This window comes from Chionomys nivalis, chromosome 3 (assembly GCF_950005125.1).
Source record: "Chionomys nivalis chromosome 3, mChiNiv1.1, whole genome shotgun sequence".
Lineage (NCBI taxonomy): Eukaryota > Metazoa > Chordata > Mammalia > Rodentia > Cricetidae > Chionomys > Chionomys nivalis.
The window spans coordinates 47,890,631-47,909,962 of NC_080088.1; the positions used below are offsets into that span (position 1 = coordinate 47,890,631).

The window sequence follows — 19,332 nt, forward strand, 5'->3', positions numbered from 1 at the left end:
CTTTTGAATGCCTACTCCATGATTCTGCATAATGCATAGAACACACTCATTGAGTGTTTGTGGAATGGATAAGCCAATAGACCTGACTTGTTTGCATAGTATTCTTATCAGTGCTTGTTCAGTAGAAGACCAGTTATACTTCTTCCTCTTCGGTATTAAGACTGGATAGTTACATGCTTAGCGTCTTAGAGTGACCAAGATGTGAGCATGACACTAGCTCTGTCTCCCTGCAATTTTTCTCCTAGATGAAACATTTTCAATCTCCCACTCCATTTTTATTTCTAGATTATTTTTCTTCATAAAATGAGCATTTCATACTAAATTTACAATATTCATGACCCTCTACATTTCTCTGTGTACCATTCGTAATTCCTGTTTTCTCTTACAAATTTACAACCAACACAGCTTCTTAGATCTTAATGAATATTTACCATAAATGTATGAAAGTTCTATCAAAGGATAAACCAACATCCCAAATCACTTTTTTTTTTTTTTTTTTTTTTTTTTTTTTTTTTTTTTAGGAAAAAGCAAAAGTTGTAACATTTGATTGTGGAAATAACATATTTGAAGAAGGTGATGAACCAGAAGGAATCTACGTAATTATTTCAGGCATGGTCAAGGTAAAGCAGAGATGTTTGTAAATGTAATTGAGAATATTCAAATTGTTTTCTTTAAAAAAAAAGAACTTTGCAAAATGAAGAATTATTGATTTTCTATACCATAACTGGGATCCTTCCTTAGGGGAGCAATTAACATGCAAATGATAATTTCCAGGACAGACACAATGGCCAGCGACCTGCCACTTTTCAAGCCACGTGTCTCAATATATTAGAGGAAACTACACAAAGGGCCACCTCTGGAGATGTAAACTTATTAGTCATGGCTCATCTTGTGTTTATATGAATGAGAGATTCAGCCCTTTAAGATTTATACAAATTGGCCTGCAGAGGGAAGTCAGAAATCCTCACCTTGCTACAGAAAGCTCTCTGGGAAAGTCACTGCTTGTCTTAGTGTTTTTATCCTTATGAAGAGACACCAGGACCACAGCCACTCTTACAAAGGAAAGCATTTAACGGAGATGGCAGCTGACAGTTCAGAGGTTCAATCCATTCTCATCACAGTGGGAGCATGGTAGCATGCAGGCAGACATGGTGCTGGAGGAATAACTAAGAGTCCTACAGCATGCAGGGACAGGAAGTGAATGGGATCATTTGTAGCATCCTGAGCACAGGAAACCTCAAAGTGTGCCCCACAGTGGCACACTTCCTCAACAAGGCCCAAGCCACACCTCCTAAGAGTGCCACTCTCTGTGAGACTATGGGAACCAATTAACGTTCAAACTACCACAGTGCTTAATTTAATAACTTGACTTTAAGAGGGAGAACCATTTCTAGAACCCTGTAGTAACAATGTAATGGTTAAAACTGAAGTGACGAGTTTGGGTGTTGTAAATTAACCAGCCTACGCGTTTTCCTCGTTGTTCTCTTAACAGCTTAGAAGGTCAAAGCCGCAGCTGGAGATGGAGTGGGTAACCTCAGAGTCGGACATTAAAACTTACACTCAGCATTACACAGAGTATTTACTCAGCGGGGAAATAATAGGAGAGCTGAACTGCCTGACGAGAGAGCCGATGCAATATTCTGCCACCTGCAAGACCGTCGTGGAGGTGGGAGCACCGTGCTTCTGGCTTGCTGTTGTAGCTCATTCCATGCCTGGTATCAAATCTAGGATACTTTTAGGGCTCAAGGGCCAGTGTCAACATGTACTTTAAGTATAGGAATGGTAAAGGAGCATGCATTGTTTACAGATATATATGCACTTTACATAATATATTATATAATGTAATATATACACACTGTACATATGCCCTAGCAAAGCGGCTTCAAAAGTGAGCCTACCACAGTGAAAGAAGACTTTATCCCGGGGAATCTGAGTCAGATGAGCTGTTTCATGGCAAAGTGGGGTAGAATGTTAACTATTAATAGCACGTACAGACTGGCTAGAAGTTAGCTAACATGTATAGAGTTTAGGACTAGGTAATTTCCTACTTGAATGAAGGCTTTAATCTAGCTGTGTAAAGTTTAATTTATGAGTTCACCACAATAAAATAATTTTCGTTAAAAGAACAAGGAAAAGAAAAGAATGTGTCATAAATTATAGGGTAAAGAAGGGGGGAAAGTCAGCAGGAAAGCTGATCAGGTTGATGAAAAGCTCTCCTCCCACCCCACACATGACGGAGGGCAAAACAGGGTTGCAGGAGCTTCCACTGCCACAGAAAGAGCAATGACTTTCAACTAGAAAAGCACAGGGAAGAAGCAAAACCAGAGGTTCTTTCTAGGAATAGTTTTTCCAGGGCACACAAGGAGACAAGTCAGTGAAGCCAAGAGAAAACGGTTTGATTTATCTAGAATGTGGAGGGTTTGAAGGATAAGTGCCCTAGCTTTTCTAGCAAGTTAGTGGCATTAAGTAGAAATTCGGTGAAGGCAAGGGAATATTAGTGAACATGGACACAACACCCGTGTGCAATTGCTCTCATTTAAATAAACCAAGTATAAAGAGATGCAATGGAGACAACTTGTGAAATTTTAATATGAACAAAATATTGGATGCTTTTTATAATGAGTTTTAGGTGAAGAGAATTTTTAAATGGTTTGAGTGGCTTCAGGAGCATTAGAATCTCATTTGGAAAGTGAAGATGTTTAACTAATAGAGAGAGCATTCCTCATACATTTTAGGTACAGAGTAGGGAAGACAGGGAAGGATGTGGTAAAAAGAAGCAAAATTTTAGCCGGAGTCTGTGTTTTCTGCAAAAAGGATACTTTTATAAGTGAAAAACGAGGCTGCCAGTCCCCAGAGAGAGGATGGGGAGATCTCTTATCTTATCTCTGGATTGATGCTCAAGAGCCAATATTTTTCTGTGTACTTTAGCTTAGGTTTAGGTAGAGCACAGAGGAGCAAGCATGGTGTTGATGGGGTATTTCAAACAAGTTGTATAAAGTTTGGTATTTGAAAGAGTTACAGAAAGTCGAGCTGTCAGTCACAATAGATTTAAATGTGAGCGCATATCTGTGCATTCACATACACACAAATTACCATTATCACTCGGAGGCCAGTGATCCAGGTATGGATTTTATATGGCTACCTAGTTTCTCACAGCCCTTTAGACCTATTTACTTGGGTTTTTTTTTTTGGGAGGGGGGAGAGGTTGTTTGTTTTAGTAGGATAATCACATCTGTTCCATTTTAAAAGATATTTAAGTAATGACAGAATAAAATAAATGCATGTGACATTCTGGGTAACTAGAATTTGGATAAAAAACACTAGCAAACTATAATGAAGCCACTGTATAACATAGCACACCCACCACAACCAAGCACAAAAATCTCACAAAATACACGGGGCCATGTCTTTCATCACTATAAACAAGCAGGGATGAAGATAAGTCTGGAAATCCTGGGAAGAGAAGTTAACATTTTTAATGAAAAAAGCTTGTTAATTTTAACTGTCAATTTGACCAGTCTAGAATCACCTGGGAGGATTCTTAATGAGAAATGATCTTGAGCAGGCTGACACACGAGTGTGTCCATAGGGAACCGTGTGGGTTTTTAATCAATCAATAGAGAAGGCCTGGCCCAATCAATGGAGAAGGCCTGGCCCATTGTCAGAGGCCGTTCTTCAGGCCACAAACATCAAAAGGGAAGACAGAGCTGGCTGAGAGCAGGCAGAGACAGACACATTCATCTCTCTGCTCTTGTCCATAGATGTGAGAGAGCAGCTGCTTGAGTTCCTGCCTGGCTTACGCAGAATGCTGGACTCTAGCTTGCAGTGGGAATCCAAACAAATCTCAACGCTAGATACTAGATACTTTCTGACAGAGTGTTTTATCATAGCAACATGAAAAACTAGGACAGCCCTTCCCCTCACCTTGTGTGTGTGACACTGTTCTCTAGGCCAGCCCTTCCCCTCACCGTGTGTGTGTGTGTGTGTGTGTGTGTGTGTGTGTGTGTGAGAGAGAGAGAGAGAGAGAGAGACACTGTTCCCCTAGGACAACCCTCCACCTCACGCATGTCTCTCCTCCCTCAACTGTTCTCCAGTCGCAGTGCAGCAAGACAGTGGTTTTGATGAACTGTGCAGCTGTAGTCAATTAAATGACTGGTTGTAGTCCAGCATCCAGCTGGTGGCCCACAGGCAGAATCCCACAAAGACTCTCTACATGACCTCAGCTGAAAGATTCCAACAGGCTGAGGCAAAATCACACTTGATAGATTGTTGAGAATGACTTAGAGATATTAGTGGTAAAGAAGTGCCACCAGGTGCAGGGGCATACACCTGTAATCCCAGAAAGCGACAAGATTATCCTCCCAAATTCAAGGCTAGCCTGATCTACATAATAAGTTCTAGGCCAGCCAGAGCCACAAAATAAGACCTTGTTTCAAAAAATAAAAAGCAATAGAAGAAATACCACCACAGATTAAGAACATTTAAGGTTCAGTTGTCAAAAGGCAGAAACTGTTTTAAACCAGCAGCATCCAGCTGAAGAAGCAGAAATAATAGACCATGGAAGTAGAGAGCACACGTCAAGTAGCCTTCTCAGGACCTGCCAACTAACTATCTAAATTATAACAGCCAGCCTGCAGTGACTCTCAGTGACCAAATAATAATTGAATCTCTACAATGAATCTCAGCAATCTTTCACTGCAAGTTGCCCCCTGATTTTCACAGGTGTGCCATGGCATGTGTGTTGATTAATTAATTCATGGAATAAATGTTAATCAAAGTAATAAAGCTTATTAATGGGTGAGATTCCATTTTTGCAGCAGCAAGAATGATCCTGAAGGAGAATGTGCAAATGTTACAAACCGGGAACAGAAAGAAAATACTGCATTTTTTTTAACCTCCAGGTAGAATGTAAAGCAGCAGACTTGTCTCAGAGAGCACAGAGGGGTGGTGACCAGAAGTGTATGGAAGGGGAAGGGAAGGTGGTGGTCAAGGGTACACTTCAGTTTACCAGAAGAGTATATTTTAGTGTTTAACACTGCATGGTGAATACAGTAATAACAATGTATATGTCAAAACAGTTAAAAGAATAGCCTTGACACAAAAACACTGAAAAAGTTAAGATATCTTAATTAGCTTGATGTGCATCTCATTAGCATACATAGCTGTTACTTGCCAATGAAAAGGATAAAATTAAATATGTAAGGTGGTGGCTGGTGTTTAGCTTTGTACAGTTTCACGACGTGCAAATATCAGTCTACACCCGGAAAGACATACAGTTTACAAAAATAAATGAAAGAGTCCTTGTTGGTTCATGAGACTTTCTAGAATTGTGGCTATGGAAAGATGACAAGTATGAGCTAATGAATGTATTTTGTGAGATTTCTGAACTGCACAAGCATCTTGATTCTTAGCTTGAATGCCATTATACAGAGATGCAGATATTTCTTCAGCCATGGGCATGCACAAATTGTTCACTTTCTACCTTGCTTTCTGCAGACATATTTCATTCCCATCAGCCACTTGTATGAAGGTTTTGAAAAAAGATATCCTAACCTAAAACATAAAATGTGGCAAAAAATCGGGCTTGCGATTACTGCCCAAAAGATCCGGGAACACTTACCTTTTGAGGTAAGAGGGTCTTTCTGAAGTCTTCCTACCTACCCACCCCCATCCCCAAGCAAACCGGCACAGAGATGGTGGCAGAAACTGTGAGCAAGTAACAGACATGAAGCTTGCTTCTCCTTCAGGACTGGAACTACAAGATGCAGTTGAAACTCTGCAATGTCTTCATCCGCGACATCCCCAAGACCACAAAAACCGACATCTATGACGAGACTGTAACCCACGTGGTCCTGATCCACGGATCTGCAGAAGACTGCCAGTTGCGAAAAATTTACAAGGCACCTTTCCTAATTCCTGTGACATGCCACCAGGTACACTCCCGACAGTGACTTAAAATCAGGAAAACTGTCATGACAGCCAGGCTTTCCACCTTCCCATCTGCTCCTTCCCTCCATCCCACAATCGCATACTCACACACACAGTGTTTGTTGACTGCATTTGCATTCAGTGCCCTAGAGGCGAGCTTTGTCCATCCACTGTTAAAGCCAACGAAACACACCGAGGTGCAGAATTTCGGCCACAGTTGCATTTTACTTCTGTGAGACCCACTAGTTTCATTCATACATTTCAGAAGACTATACCAGCAGTACTCTGGAAGGTTCTGACAAACCAGAGTGGCAGATGGTTTCCTCGGGCTCAGAAAATGAATATAAAAGCGAGCCCTTCCCATTTAAACCATTAGGAGTTCAAAAGGACAATCTGAACCATATGCAAAGTCAGAAAGAAGCTTTGTGTGTGTGTGAGTGTGGGTGTGCATTTGCACAGCGGACAAGAGGCACAATCTGGGAGGAATTGGGGACACGTGAAAGAGAACTACAGGAAGTGAATCAAAGAGACACGGAAATCAGTTCCATTAGCCACGGGTGCATTCAGATACATTCCAGGAAGCTGCGATTACACAGGAGCAGTGCTAGAATAGCACAGTGAGCAAGACCAATGTGACTGCCCCCATGATATTAGTCCCATAAAAATCAGCAGGTACCTGTGTGTAGTCACAGTGCACAGCTGGCATGGAACAGGTACATGTGTGTAGTCACAGTGCACAGCTGGCATGGAACAGGTACATGTGTGTAGTCACAGTGCACAGCTGGCATGGAACAGTACATATGTGTAGTCACAGTGCACAGCTGGCATGGAACAGGTACATATGTGTAGTCACAGTGCACAGCTGGCATGGAACAGGTACATATGTGTAGTCACAGTGCACAGCTGGCATGGAACAGGTACATATGTGTAGTCACAGTGCACAACTGGCATGGAACAGGTACATATGTGTAGTCACAGTGCACAGCTGGCATGGAACAGGTACATATGTGTAGTCACAGTGCACAGCTGGCATGGAACAGTACATATGTGTACTTCCAGCATAGACTTGGGACCAAGGGATAGAAAGCAAGCTTCTGGGCAGTTTTTTCTGCATTTTAGTCACCAGGGAACGGTGTCAGATGTGGTGGCAGGGGTGGTGGGGAGTGGGGGAGCCAGGCAGACAACCACAAAAGAACTCATTCAAATGATTTTATCAGCTTCTTTTGATTAACTGGAGCTGAAATCCCCCTACAAAGATCTGCTAGACTGTGTCTTCAGGCCGTTGTTGAAGGTCAGGTCAGATGAACTTTTCACCCTAGAGAGCACACTGTTATGTGGAAATCCTTAACAGGAGTCCTGGCCATGCACGTGATATTATTATCACTAATTTTGAGAAGGCTTGTTTTATTTTGGGTGAGTTTCTTTCAAATGGAGAGCTGATAGACACAAAAATACTCTGAGCTTGGTGAACTTAGCCAAACATTGTGGGGTTAGCTCCTTTGTGATTGTATGTTTTCTTGTTGATTCCCTAACTCCTGTTTTCTCTCTGTTCACTGTGACCCTGATGCAGCTAATTCCTTTCACCTACTGAGTCAATTCCTTCTTGTCAAAATACAGCCTGTGACTACTTCTGCCACCCCGCTGGAAATCCTGGATCCTCTCGTGGCAGCTCCCTTAGGACTGACAGCTTTGACCCTGAGGTCTATGCCATGACCAGGGTTTTATAGCTCCAACCATTCAAAGCTGGGGGGTTACTGTGGTAAGATCTGCATGTCAGGACTCTTAGCTCCATAATCCTTGGCCTCTTAGCAACCAGTCTCCTAGCAACCACAGCCTGCTGCCTTCTGTCCTTCCAGTTTCTGCCTTTGGCTCTTCACAGCATTTTCAATGTCAGTCACCTTCTTAACTTTGTATGGTTTCTGCCTCCGATACTCTCTGCAACTCTTCAGTGGCTTCGTGGCTGGTGCCCCTGCTCCCGAGGTCCTGCTCTGTTCTCTTCTCCGCTATCTCTGCTGACTGTATCTGCAGTAAGACCACAAGTAGGAGAGCATGTTTGGATCCGGTGCTCCACTGTTGAGGGAGACTGAGCGAAAGCTTGTTTATATACATATGGTATATGTATATGTATTCTATGTATATATTATATATACAGAAGGGGGTTAGGGCACCCTGGTAGTATACTAATCATAGGCCTGTGCTTGCATAGCTTCCATTTCCACCAATCACAGCCCTTTCGTACACACCAATCACGTCCTTTATGACCAGCCATAGCTTTGGCACTGGGGAGGGCTGCATCTCTTGCCCCCTGTGAGAATAGCTGCTGGATGAACATGGTCTCCTCCAGCTGACAAAGGCGTATTTTTCCTGGAGTGGGATGTTGCAGAGCTGATGCAAAACGCCTGGAGAGGTGGTTGAGTAGAGCAAGCCCTCCTTAAGCAGGAGCTGAAGCTTGAACAGCACTTGTGGATGCTGTGGTCCATGCAGCCAGAGGGGAGTGTGCTGGGTGATCACAGGAGTTACTAGAGCAGAAACTGTGGGTCTGACAACTCGGAACTCAAGACGATAAGACATAAGGTAGAGTCTGTCAGCTGTCAGTCAAAATGCCGAATGGCCCTACCAGCCCCTTAACATCTCAAAAACAGAGTAGACACTAAATGGGGCTTATAATAAACACATTGTGGAATGACCATCTTCAGCAATACTTACCGGGTTTACTCTGTATCCAAATATCCTTAAGAATGATTTTGAGCAGTACTTCATGCTAAAGATATGTTATCAATAGTGACCATCTATCATTAATCATATAAAAGGCAAAACCTGGCAATTTCTGATGTTTTGTAAAGAAACTATGTCTCAAGTGCTCTGTTGAATAAGCAGCAGTGTATTTAGTGTAGTTTGGTCTTCATCTACTAAAGGCAGCATACTGTTAGGGCTGTTATCATAAAGTCTGTCTGAAATAATATGCCCAAATGCATCAAAGAAGTGTGTGAATGCAGAACAAGGCATGGTGCCTAATGGTCATCCCAGCAGTCAGGAGGCTGAGGACCTAGAAAACGGGCTTGCCAGGGTAACCACATAACCCGCACCCAGAAGCAACGCATCTTCCATCAACTTTCAGATACAAGGCACTGAAGAATTCACAAAGGTAATGATTATTCAAACCTCAGTTGCTGCAAGAAAGTTCAGATGGAATGTAAAAAAGTATATACCACCTCGGAGAATTTCAATGAAACCAGATTCTAAAGGTGAGTTACATTTCTTTGGCCGGGCGGTGGTGGTGCACGCCTTTAATCCCAGCACTTGGGAGGCAGAGGTAAGTGTATCTCTGGGAGTTCGAGGCTAGCCTGGTCTACAAGAGCTAGTTCCAGGACAGGCACCAAAGCTACAGAGAAACCCTGTCTCAAAAAACCACTTTTCATAAAAAATAGTGATGCCTGCATTTTGGAACAGGTGTGTGCATTCTGCCTGAAGTTACTTCTTTTGTCTGCCATGTTTGATATGCTAAATTACCCATCACTATGACGAAAACCTGCAATCAATAACCTACAGGAGGAGAACTCCATTTCAGTTCACAGTCTCAGAGATTTCACTCTGGTCTTTACCTCCTCTGATGCCATAGGTTTTTATGGGGGGTTGGGGGGCTATAACATCATGGATTCAGAAGCCTGAGGCAAAGTAGATATTTCTTTTACTTTATGGCATCTTGGAAGCAAAGAGAAACCCAAAACGTCCAGGACAATATATTGCACACATTAAGACCCACTGTGGTACCCCACACCCAGGCAAGGGAAGGAAACAGGAAGTAAACATTAGCACTGGTCAGTATCCTTAAGTACCTGCAACTTTTCGTCTCTCCTGCAACCCCCTTTCCCCTTTCCTCCGCATTCCAACTTCTTTTACTCTCATTGTCCAGCAATTTAAAGCACCCAGTAAAAATGTAAGTTACCATATATGTGAGACAGAGAAACCAAAGTTGTATGAATTATTCTGGGCTTGGACTCTGAGACAATGTTTAGAGAAGCCCATAGCTTCTACAACTGAATACTCCTGGTGAAAGAAGCCCTGAGATCCTGTTTCTTAGATTTGAACACTTACAACTCCACAGACCTAACCTATCTGGAAATGTTCCACAAACACAGAGTGAGCTTTACTAACTGACAAAGGTGTCCTCTATTCAATCAAATCACTTTCTGGTGGAAATCAAAATCAACCATCCCAATATCTAATACCCAATATCAGAGTTACACCAGAAATATTTATGTTTTGTATGTAAGTATAAGCCTGAATAATTATCAAAGTAATATGAAAAATGATTGACAGAATGGTTAGCCCTTCTCTCAAAGAAAATGTTAGGTATAACAATAACAACAAAAATATGATTTACATTCTGAATAGCAGAGGCATGAATCACTGGATAGTGTTTGTAGAAAGTGTTGTCGTTTATAAATATAAATGGGTGGGGGGCAGATAGGACCACTCCGAGTGCCCGAGAGAGGACTAAAGTCTGAGCCGTGAGCCAAATCTAAGTCCTTAGCCATGGGGACTAATCAGAGATGAATGTCAGTGAAAGCTGACTTGGAGAAGGGGACCTTACCATTTGTAGTGATGGACCAGGCACAGGATGTTGGAAAGTGTCCCCACGTGTCCTCAGCTGGCCACCAATGGGTGGGAGGGAACATGGAGAGAGCCTGGCCAAGTCATGTACCAATGTTATCATTTATAAAGAGGTGATGGGGAACTGGTCCCATGGGGACCATGGAGAACTCGGCAGGTCCCCTGGCGGGTGGCTTGAGACCTTGGGAGGAGAAAGACAGACAGATACACCATGCAGAGAGAGTTTGGGTATAGAGTTTATTTAGTGGGTTATGGAGGGGAAAGGGAAGGAGAAAAGGGGAGAAGAGAGAGAGAGGCAGAAGCTGCTTCTCCAGAAGAAGAACAGACAGAGGGAGAGAGAGAGAGAGAGAGAGAGAGAGAGAGGGAGAGAGGGAGAGAATAATTTATATAATAAATTGCTATTAAATAATAAATTAAATGATAAAATATTATAAATGTAATCTAAAATAATAATAAATTAGTTAAATAATAAATTACTATTTAACAATTTAATCAGCAAGATTGAATATTACATATTCACTAGAATAATACATTTCCATGTTACAATGTGAAAAAGACCTGTGGTATATGTCAAGTAAAACTACCAATACTATGTTGTTAATTCTAAGTGAATTTTGTCTCTATTGTGTTATGATGATGTACTCTCAAAGCTTTTAAATGTATTTTAATGAAGCATATGTGTGTGCGTGCCTGTGTGTGGTTATGTGCATGTGTGTGTAGTTGCCCAAGGCAGGCAGAGATGGAGGATCTCACTGGAGCTGGAGCTGCCGGCCATTGTGAACTGCCCAGCCTGAGTGCAGGGCAGCAAACTCCGCTCTCTGGGAGAACAGTACATGCTCTTAACTGCTAGGCCTTCTCTCCAATCCCCAAATCTTTGCATCGCTGTGGACATAAAATCCTGCCATCTCATGGGTTCCTACCGACCATAGGATCAAGTGACTGTGGATTATGGTCCTGAGGCTGTTATCATCTGCTTTCTCTGCAACTGCCACCACTTCTCCAAAATCCCAAAACCCTAAACACACTAGTTAACCAACAGTTCCCCTGAAAGAAAGAAAGTGATCTCTTAATTCTTGGGCGTTTTCACAGAGTGCTCCTTCCTTGTTCCTACTTCCCTCAAGCCTACCCCACATCTCTCCATTCATGGACTTACCACACCTCCTTACCGTTTCAATCTCTCTCTCTCTCTCTCTCTCTCTCTCTCTCTCTCTCTCTCTCTCTCTCTCTCTCTCTCTCTTTCTCTCTCCTTCTCTCTCTCTCCTTCTCTCTCTCTCTCTCTCTCTCTCTCCTTCTCTCTCTCTCTCTCTCTCTCTCTCTCTCTCTCTCCTTTTCAAATCCACCAAACCCTGCGCTATGGAGCCCATTATGTTTTCAACACTATCCTTGCTTCTGTGTTTGTTTGCCTGCACTTTCTGCTAACTAAAAACTCCAAGAAATCATGGCTGCTTTTTTGCTCTCGTATTGGACCTTTCTGCTTTCATGGGCACTCCTAATACATATTAATATAAAAGTTTTATTTTATAATAATTTATAATATAAAAGGGATTTTCAAATAAAGGATGTCCCCCCCCAGCCCTTCAATTGTCTCATGCATTTGCTGCATATCTTTACAATTAAAGCCTGTCACACATGCTTTGAGAAGTGACCTGTTGTCCCACTGGCGTGTCTGCAATTTAGATGTGATCTAGTTTGATAGTTGACCTACTTAAAAGTGTGACTTGCCCCAGTGACTAAGTAACCCTGTCTTCCTTTGTAGAAGAATCACTCGAATCCATGGAGGAGAGCTCTGAAGACGAGAAGAATGCCAAGGCAGAGGTAACGTGAGAGCGGTTTTTCATGTTTCAGTGAGATAAAAGAGAGTCTGCAACTTATGGAAAGAACCCATGCATTTCTCTTATCCTGGAGGACTTTACCTTACAGTCACTTTATAGATTTGGGTATGAAAAGTTTCTCTTTGCCCGATGTATAATAGCCATTATAATATGCTTTCATATAAACAATATGCAAATGACTAGCAAGTTCAAGAGATGGCAGAATGCTTTGTCTTGAATCATATTCACATGCAAGCATCAACAAGGATGTCCTTGAATTTAATCTGAGTCCCTCCACTTTGTCAGTGCTGAATTCGGTCAGATCCCAAGGCTGCCACAAAGACCTCTGCAAAGACTAGGATTCTCCAGTCTAAAAGCAGGCTGCCCCTAGAGCAGTGATTTTCAACCTGTCGGTCACGCATGATCCCTTTGAGGGTTGACCGATCCTTTTTACTGCCGTCACCTAAGACCGTCAAAACCTAGAGATACTTACGTTAAAGTTCATAACAGTACCAAACTACAGTTATGAAGTAGCAATGGAATAATTTTATTGTTGGGGTCACCATGGCATAAAGAACTGTATAAAGAGTTGCAGCATTAGGAAGGTTGAGAACAATTGCCCTAGTGCATCATAGTTTGGATGAACACAGTGCACAGTATTAAACATTCTTTTTTTTTTTTTATTTTCAAATTTTTATTCTCAAAATATTCACCTATCAAAGACATATTTTCTTGTGACATAGTTTTCAAAATGTGTAATAAGTAACTGCTTGCTGTTACCAAGTATTAAAACTCAACATACATCCAAGTTTATTTAAAAATTCAATGGGAAATCTTCTTAGTGTAAGAATTCTTTTTTTTTTTTTTTTTTTCACCTTTCTGGACGTAGATAGAAGGACCTTGGTCTTCCCGCAGGGCAGGGAATTTGGACTGCTCTTCAGTATCGAGAGGGAGGGGGAATGGAGTGGGGGGAGGAGAAGAGGAGTGGTGATAGGGGGAGGGAAGTGGGGGGAGGGCAATATTTGGGAGGAGGGGAGGGAAATGGGAAATGGGGAGCAGGTGGAAATTTTAATTAAAAAAGAATAAAAATAAACAAATAAGTATTAAACATTCTAATCACTTCTGTCCTGGACAAAACTAAAGTTTTCAGAAAGCTCCATACCAGTCTCCCTAGGCCCAAAAGAGAAAAAGAAACTTTGATTTAAAGAAATAAAAAAAGGTAAGAAAGCCAGTTAAGGTAAAAATAGAAGGTAATTCTGGAGCACAGTGGTCAGGTACATGGGACTCAGCCTCTTTCCTGGTGTTTGGGTAGCAGAGAGGGAGTCAGGTAAGCTAGTGCTTATCCAACAATTAAAAATGTCACACACTTGCAATTCTAGCCCTTGAGACGTAGAGACAGGAAGTTACAGTGTGACCTTTCTCTCTTTTCTTTACTGCTTTAAGCAAGGGCATTGACAAGGTGAGGGTTCATTAAAAGACAGAAACACCAGCCAGTAGACTATGTAGAGAACCATCAAGTTGTGTTGTCAAGAGATGTTTTATTCCCACGTATCAGATGTTTGGCTATGTTGGGCCGGCTCTCTTGTTCATTCCCACCACTGTCACTGCCAGAATATGGTTTTCCCTGACAAGGCGAGATGGCCCCTCAAAGCTCTGTCACAACATCCAGATCGCCCCTGTTCCAGTCCTATGAGATGAAATATCAGCGACCATGGCAAGAGTTCCCGTCCTGGCTCCTCTGCCCTGCATCAGATCCCACACCAGTCCTCCTCTGTCCAGCAAACCCTTGGGTTCTAGTTTCCTTTTTACTCTGATAAATTACCGACAAAAGCAACTTAGGGAAGAAAGGAATTTATTTCATCTTATAATTTTATATTATAATCCAGCTTTGAGAGAGAGAGTAAAGGCAGGCACTTCACATCGTACCCACACTTAACAGCAGGAAGAAATAAATGCATTTACACTCTCTTGCCAGTGCTCAGCTCAATTTCTCTACTCCTGAGGAGCTCAGGACCCCCTGCCAAAGGAATGGAACCGCCCACAGTAGGCTGAATCCTTCTCACCAAGTGACTTAATTGAGGCAGTGCCACATAGACATGGCCATGAGACACCCCGCTGTAGATAATCCCTTGTTGAGACTGTCTTCTCAGATGATTCTAGGTAGTATCAAGTTCACAAAGCAGTCATGCCTTGTTAAAAGATTCGAAATTTGACTTCTGTTTCAATATCCATTTTTAGAAGCAAGAAAATGGTGCAGTGCTCAAACACAATGCTAGCGTCTAAGACGTCTCCTAGAAACAACCCGTAAAGAGGTTCAGCAAGCTTCCTAAGCCTCTCAACATGACCGGAAAACGTCTATTCCTGGAGACAGAGACAAGCCAGAGTTCATGTGCCCTTTGTGTGACAGTGTGAATTAAAGTCTCCCACTAGCCAACCGACTCTCCAAATGCTGGGGTTTCTGGAGTCAGACCTGGGAGGGGGGCAGTAACTTTAAGACTCTAAGACTTTCCAGCCTCCTGGTTTCCTCTCTCTATCTGACCACTACTATCAAAACGCCACATGACTGGCTCCCAGTCCCTCCCTTTTCGTGCAGGTCGTCAAAGGACGTCTACAGCAGAGAGCAGAGCAGGAGCTCACTCAGCCAGCTTCCTTCTCTCCTAGTTCAGGGCCCACCCCATGAGATGGTGCGAGCACATTCAGGCCAGACCTTTCCAACTCAGATAACAACCAAAAGTGTCCCTAACAGACGTGTCCACCGCTCAGCTTGATCTAGGAAATCCCTCAATGGAGAGGGATTTATCCGGTGAGTCTAGGTTTTCTCCCAGGAACATTTGAAACAATGATTATGTAGCTTGGTGTTTTTGTGGGACTCCTAACAGTAGCAACAGGGACTGTGTCTGACTCTTTTGTCTGCTTTTGGGACCCTTTTCCTCATACTGGGTTGCTTTGTCCAGCCTTGATATGAGAGTATGTGCCCTGTTTTATTGTAACTTGTTATGCCAGGATTGGTTGGTATTCCTGGGAGGCCTGCTCTTTTCTGAAAAGAACTGAGGAAGAGTGGATCTGGAAGAAAGGGGAGTTGGGAGGGGAGACTTGGAGGAGAGGAGGCAGGAGAAACTTCTGTCAGGATGTAATATATGAGAAAAGAATAAATTTAAAAAACGTGGGTGCATGGTATGTTTCACTGTATATTAGTCTGGAACTTGATCGTTATAAAATTGATACAACAGCGTAGATGTATTTTTTTCACCATTTATGGGAGACCAAAGGAAGACAGAAATTTTGAGTAATTTACAAAAAACCATACGTGACAGAATGGGGAATTTAAAATAAGCTGTTACATTCTTCCAGTATGGACAACCCTAAATGAATACCTGAAGAATTAATAAAAATTTCAATGCCTATCTTTAGGATCAAGCATTGGTAATTATGAATGTTATGCCAACAACAACTTGTGATGGAGACAGAGGAACCAAGTGTAGATGTCCCTGTCACGGACAGATCTGATCCTCTTGGGAACCTCAGCCAACCTTTTCCCAGTATTAGTGACTAAGCAGCTCTTGCAGTATTGTTTTAGAGACTGCATTAGATCTGCTTCTGCCTTCTCAGCTGAGGAAGAATTAAGTAAAAGAATTAAGATAGTAAAGCACACACTTGCATGTGTATACACACAGGTAGATGTAAACACACATGCATGTGTGCATGCACATGCATACACACATACACACACACACACACACACCATTATTATTGCTGGAGCCGACAAAAGAATGTGGTTACCTTCTCTTTGATAGAACTGGAAATGGACTATTGCAGAAATCTGGCATTAAGCTTGGTGCACAGCTGGAAATATAAAAATATCTGGGATGTCTAAGGGTTAATCCATGCCCAAAATGGAAGGAGAACTGCACAGAGACTACCCACAACACAGAATCTACCCACCACGTAGAGTCTACCCACCACGTAGAGTCTACCCACTCACAGAGACTACCCACTGCACAGAGACTACCCACTCACAGAGACTACCCACTCACAGAGACTACCCACTGCACAGAGACTACCCACTCACAGAGACTACCCACTGCACAGAGACTACCCACTCACAGAGACTACCCACTGCACAGAGACTACCCACTCACAAAGACTACCCACTGCACAGAGACTACCCACATTCTACTTCCATCCGCACCAGATATGCAGCCTGGTTGAGTGAACAGCAGGAGGCAGCTGAAGACTGCAAAGTCAAGGGATGGAGAGTCCCCTCTCAGTCTGAGCTAAGCGTCAGGACAAGGGATGATGAGTCCCCTCTCAGTCTGAGCCAAGCATCAGGACAAAGGATGAAAAGTCCCCTCTCAGTCTGAGCTAAACGTCAGGACAAGGAATGGAGGAGAGTCCTCTCTCAATCTGAGCCAAGTGTCCGAACAGGAAAGAAGTGTTCTCTTCCAACAGCTCATGAGGACATCGCGCGTATTCTAGAAGCGGAGAGACCCTCATTTTGCAAAGGAAGTCATGGAACTTAGAGAGCAGGGCTGAATTACTCCATTTCACAGCTCCACAGTGTATTTCTACCTGATAGTCGTGAACTCGTTTAATCCCATGCCACTGGCTGTGCTGCTTAGATTGTCTGGGTTCTAGTTTGGAAAACTAGGCTACTGAAGAGAAGTATTCAGTCACAGTTTCAGCGACTGTCAATGTCTGGCTGGAAGCATGGACTGGACTGTAAAGCCCTCTCTACATAAGACACTGATGTAAAAAATGATCCTGTCTCCAAAGTGTAGCTCTCTGCCACACCCGGAGCTCTGAAAGGAATGCACAGGGTCATCGGCCTGGGTAGGGCACGAGACGCTCTTTCATCCCTACTCAACTGAAAAAGGCAGAAAATGATACTGAGATAACTACAGAATGCTCACATAAAAAATTGCTGGAGTGTGGGACTCTCACAAATCCGATAACCGATGGTTATTCTAATCCCGTTACCTTATAATATGAAAATATAATGGGACCATTTTTACATTGGTTCTTAACTCCCCCACACAACGACAAACAATAAATAGGTAAGTGCGAAGATCTAAATCTTCTAATTTCACCCTCACTTATGTATAAATATCCAGGTTTTTGCTCACAGTTCAGGGAGCAATTTCTCGGGGGTCTTAAGAACTGAAGTAAACACTGGTGGAAATAAGGAGAGAATGGCTCAGATTTCTTTTTGGAGTTGCATCAGTTTCTTCTGTGCAGTGGGGAGAGTTTAGCACAAAGTCTGGACCACACTAACCAGTGCCCCACCTCATACAAAAGCAACACCATTTCCTTGGCCAGTATCTGACACTTCCACAGCTCAATGTCTCCACCTAGTGGTCGGAGTAAAACTGACGCCTGAAAACTGAGACTCAAGACCCAAAACTGATTTGCAGTCCCCACCTCTAGTACATCCACCTCTAGTCATAAACAGCCACCGTCAATAACTGGGAAGGATTCAGAGGTGTGGCCTTGTTGGTGTAAGTGTGACCGTGAAGCAGATGTGTCGCTGGGGCTGGGTTTTGTGCTTTCAAAATCCCAGGAGAGACGACATCCTCCTCTATATCTACTGACTGACTACAGATCAGGATGGAAAATTCTCAGCTACTACTCCAATGCTACGCCTGTTTGCTTCCCACTGTGAAGAGTCCCCTGAAACTATAAGCAAGCCCACAATTAAACGTTTTCTTCTCCTGTAAGAGTTGCCTTGTTCACCTATCTCTCACGGCAATAGAACAACAACTAAGACAGTTCCCATCCTGCTGTCGGCTTTAGATATGACCTCTGTATTACTCAAGGCCAAATAAAGAAGTATTTTTCCCTCTGCTTTGCTTACTGTTGAGCCCAAGGTGCTCAGCACACAGTAGGTTCTCACCATATACTTGTGGAAGGGATGAATGAACGAATGAATAACTAAACAATAACCATCATAAACAAGATTAATGAAAAAAATAAAGCAATGAGGGAAAAAAAACAAGACTGCAGTTCCAGAATTAATTTAAACTTTTTCTCTATTGCAATATAATTTCTATAAAGCTAATCCCCCCTTGGTATCATTCTGTAAAGAGCGAGGAAGGCATAAACACACAGCCACTACAGTCAAGACCAAGATCGAAATCCCCCCTAACATGAATTAGTGCCACCTGTATGTATTAGAGGTTGGAGGGGTGCTCCTGGTAGGTATTCCTGCTTTCTGCTCCTAGTCTTGCCTTGTCAGAAAAGTCACAAACCCATTACAGGTCTGGTTTCTTTCTGTCAGGTAATGCGCTCAGAATTATTCTAATTGTTACGTAACCCAGGGGTCCGTTCTTTTCACTGCCAGGTGATATTCCACCGTGTGGATATAATGGGTTTTCATCCATTCACTGCCTTCAGAGCTATATTTTATTTGTGAATTTTTAGTGAGTGATGTGTGAATTGACATAAAATTTTACATCCACCCTGGCGGTGGTGGCATACGCCTTTAATCCCAGCACTCGGGAGGCAGAGGCAGGCGGATCTCTGGGAATTTGAGACCAGCCTGGTCTACAAGAGCTAGTTCTGGGACAGGCACCAAAGCTACAGAGAAACCCTGTCTCGAAAAACCAAAAAAAAAAAAAAAATTATATCCAGAATCCAGATTCTTAGAGGTTATACTTTCAACCTCGAAAAATACCTAAACACGGGCCTGCTAACTTATTTGGGAAGTTTGTTCTATCTGTATACAAATGTGCCTTATTGGTTTACACAAAGACTTCCAAGATCCGTGACTTCACTAGCTCTGGGGAGTGGGCTAGTTTTCCAATGCCAGGCATGGTTTACCTCTTGTTGAGTGGCTCTGAGGTCCAACTAGAGAACTGTTGGTCACCCCCATGGTATGTGTGCCACTGTGACACCCTTAAAACTATTTTGCTGTGCTGGTCATCATGTGATTCATAGACTCGTAGGCATCTAGGTAGGACTGCTGTTACCTCCCTCCTTTGGA

The 19,332-nt window shown here is 42.8% G+C and overlaps 1 protein-coding gene across 1 annotated transcript in view; it reads left to right on the top strand.

Annotated features, from left to right (window-relative positions):
• Positions 1-14,693, top strand: part of Slc9c1 (solute carrier family 9 member C1) — a 65,906-nt gene extending 51,213 nt beyond the window's left edge. The window contains exons 21-27 of the mRNA XM_057765393.1: positions 522-620; positions 1,493-1,666; positions 5,497-5,628; positions 5,748-5,933; positions 9,047-9,173; positions 12,299-12,357; positions 14,592-14,693. Coding sequence (XP_057621376.1) covers positions 522-620; positions 1,493-1,666; positions 5,497-5,628; positions 5,748-5,933; positions 9,047-9,173; positions 12,299-12,357; positions 14,592-14,636 — 822 coding nt within the window. The 3' untranslated portion in view covers positions 14,637-14,693. The remainder of the gene's footprint in view (positions 1-521; positions 621-1,492; positions 1,667-5,496; positions 5,629-5,747; positions 5,934-9,046; positions 9,174-12,298; positions 12,358-14,591) is intronic.
• Positions 14,694-19,332: the final 4,639 nt, after the last annotated feature.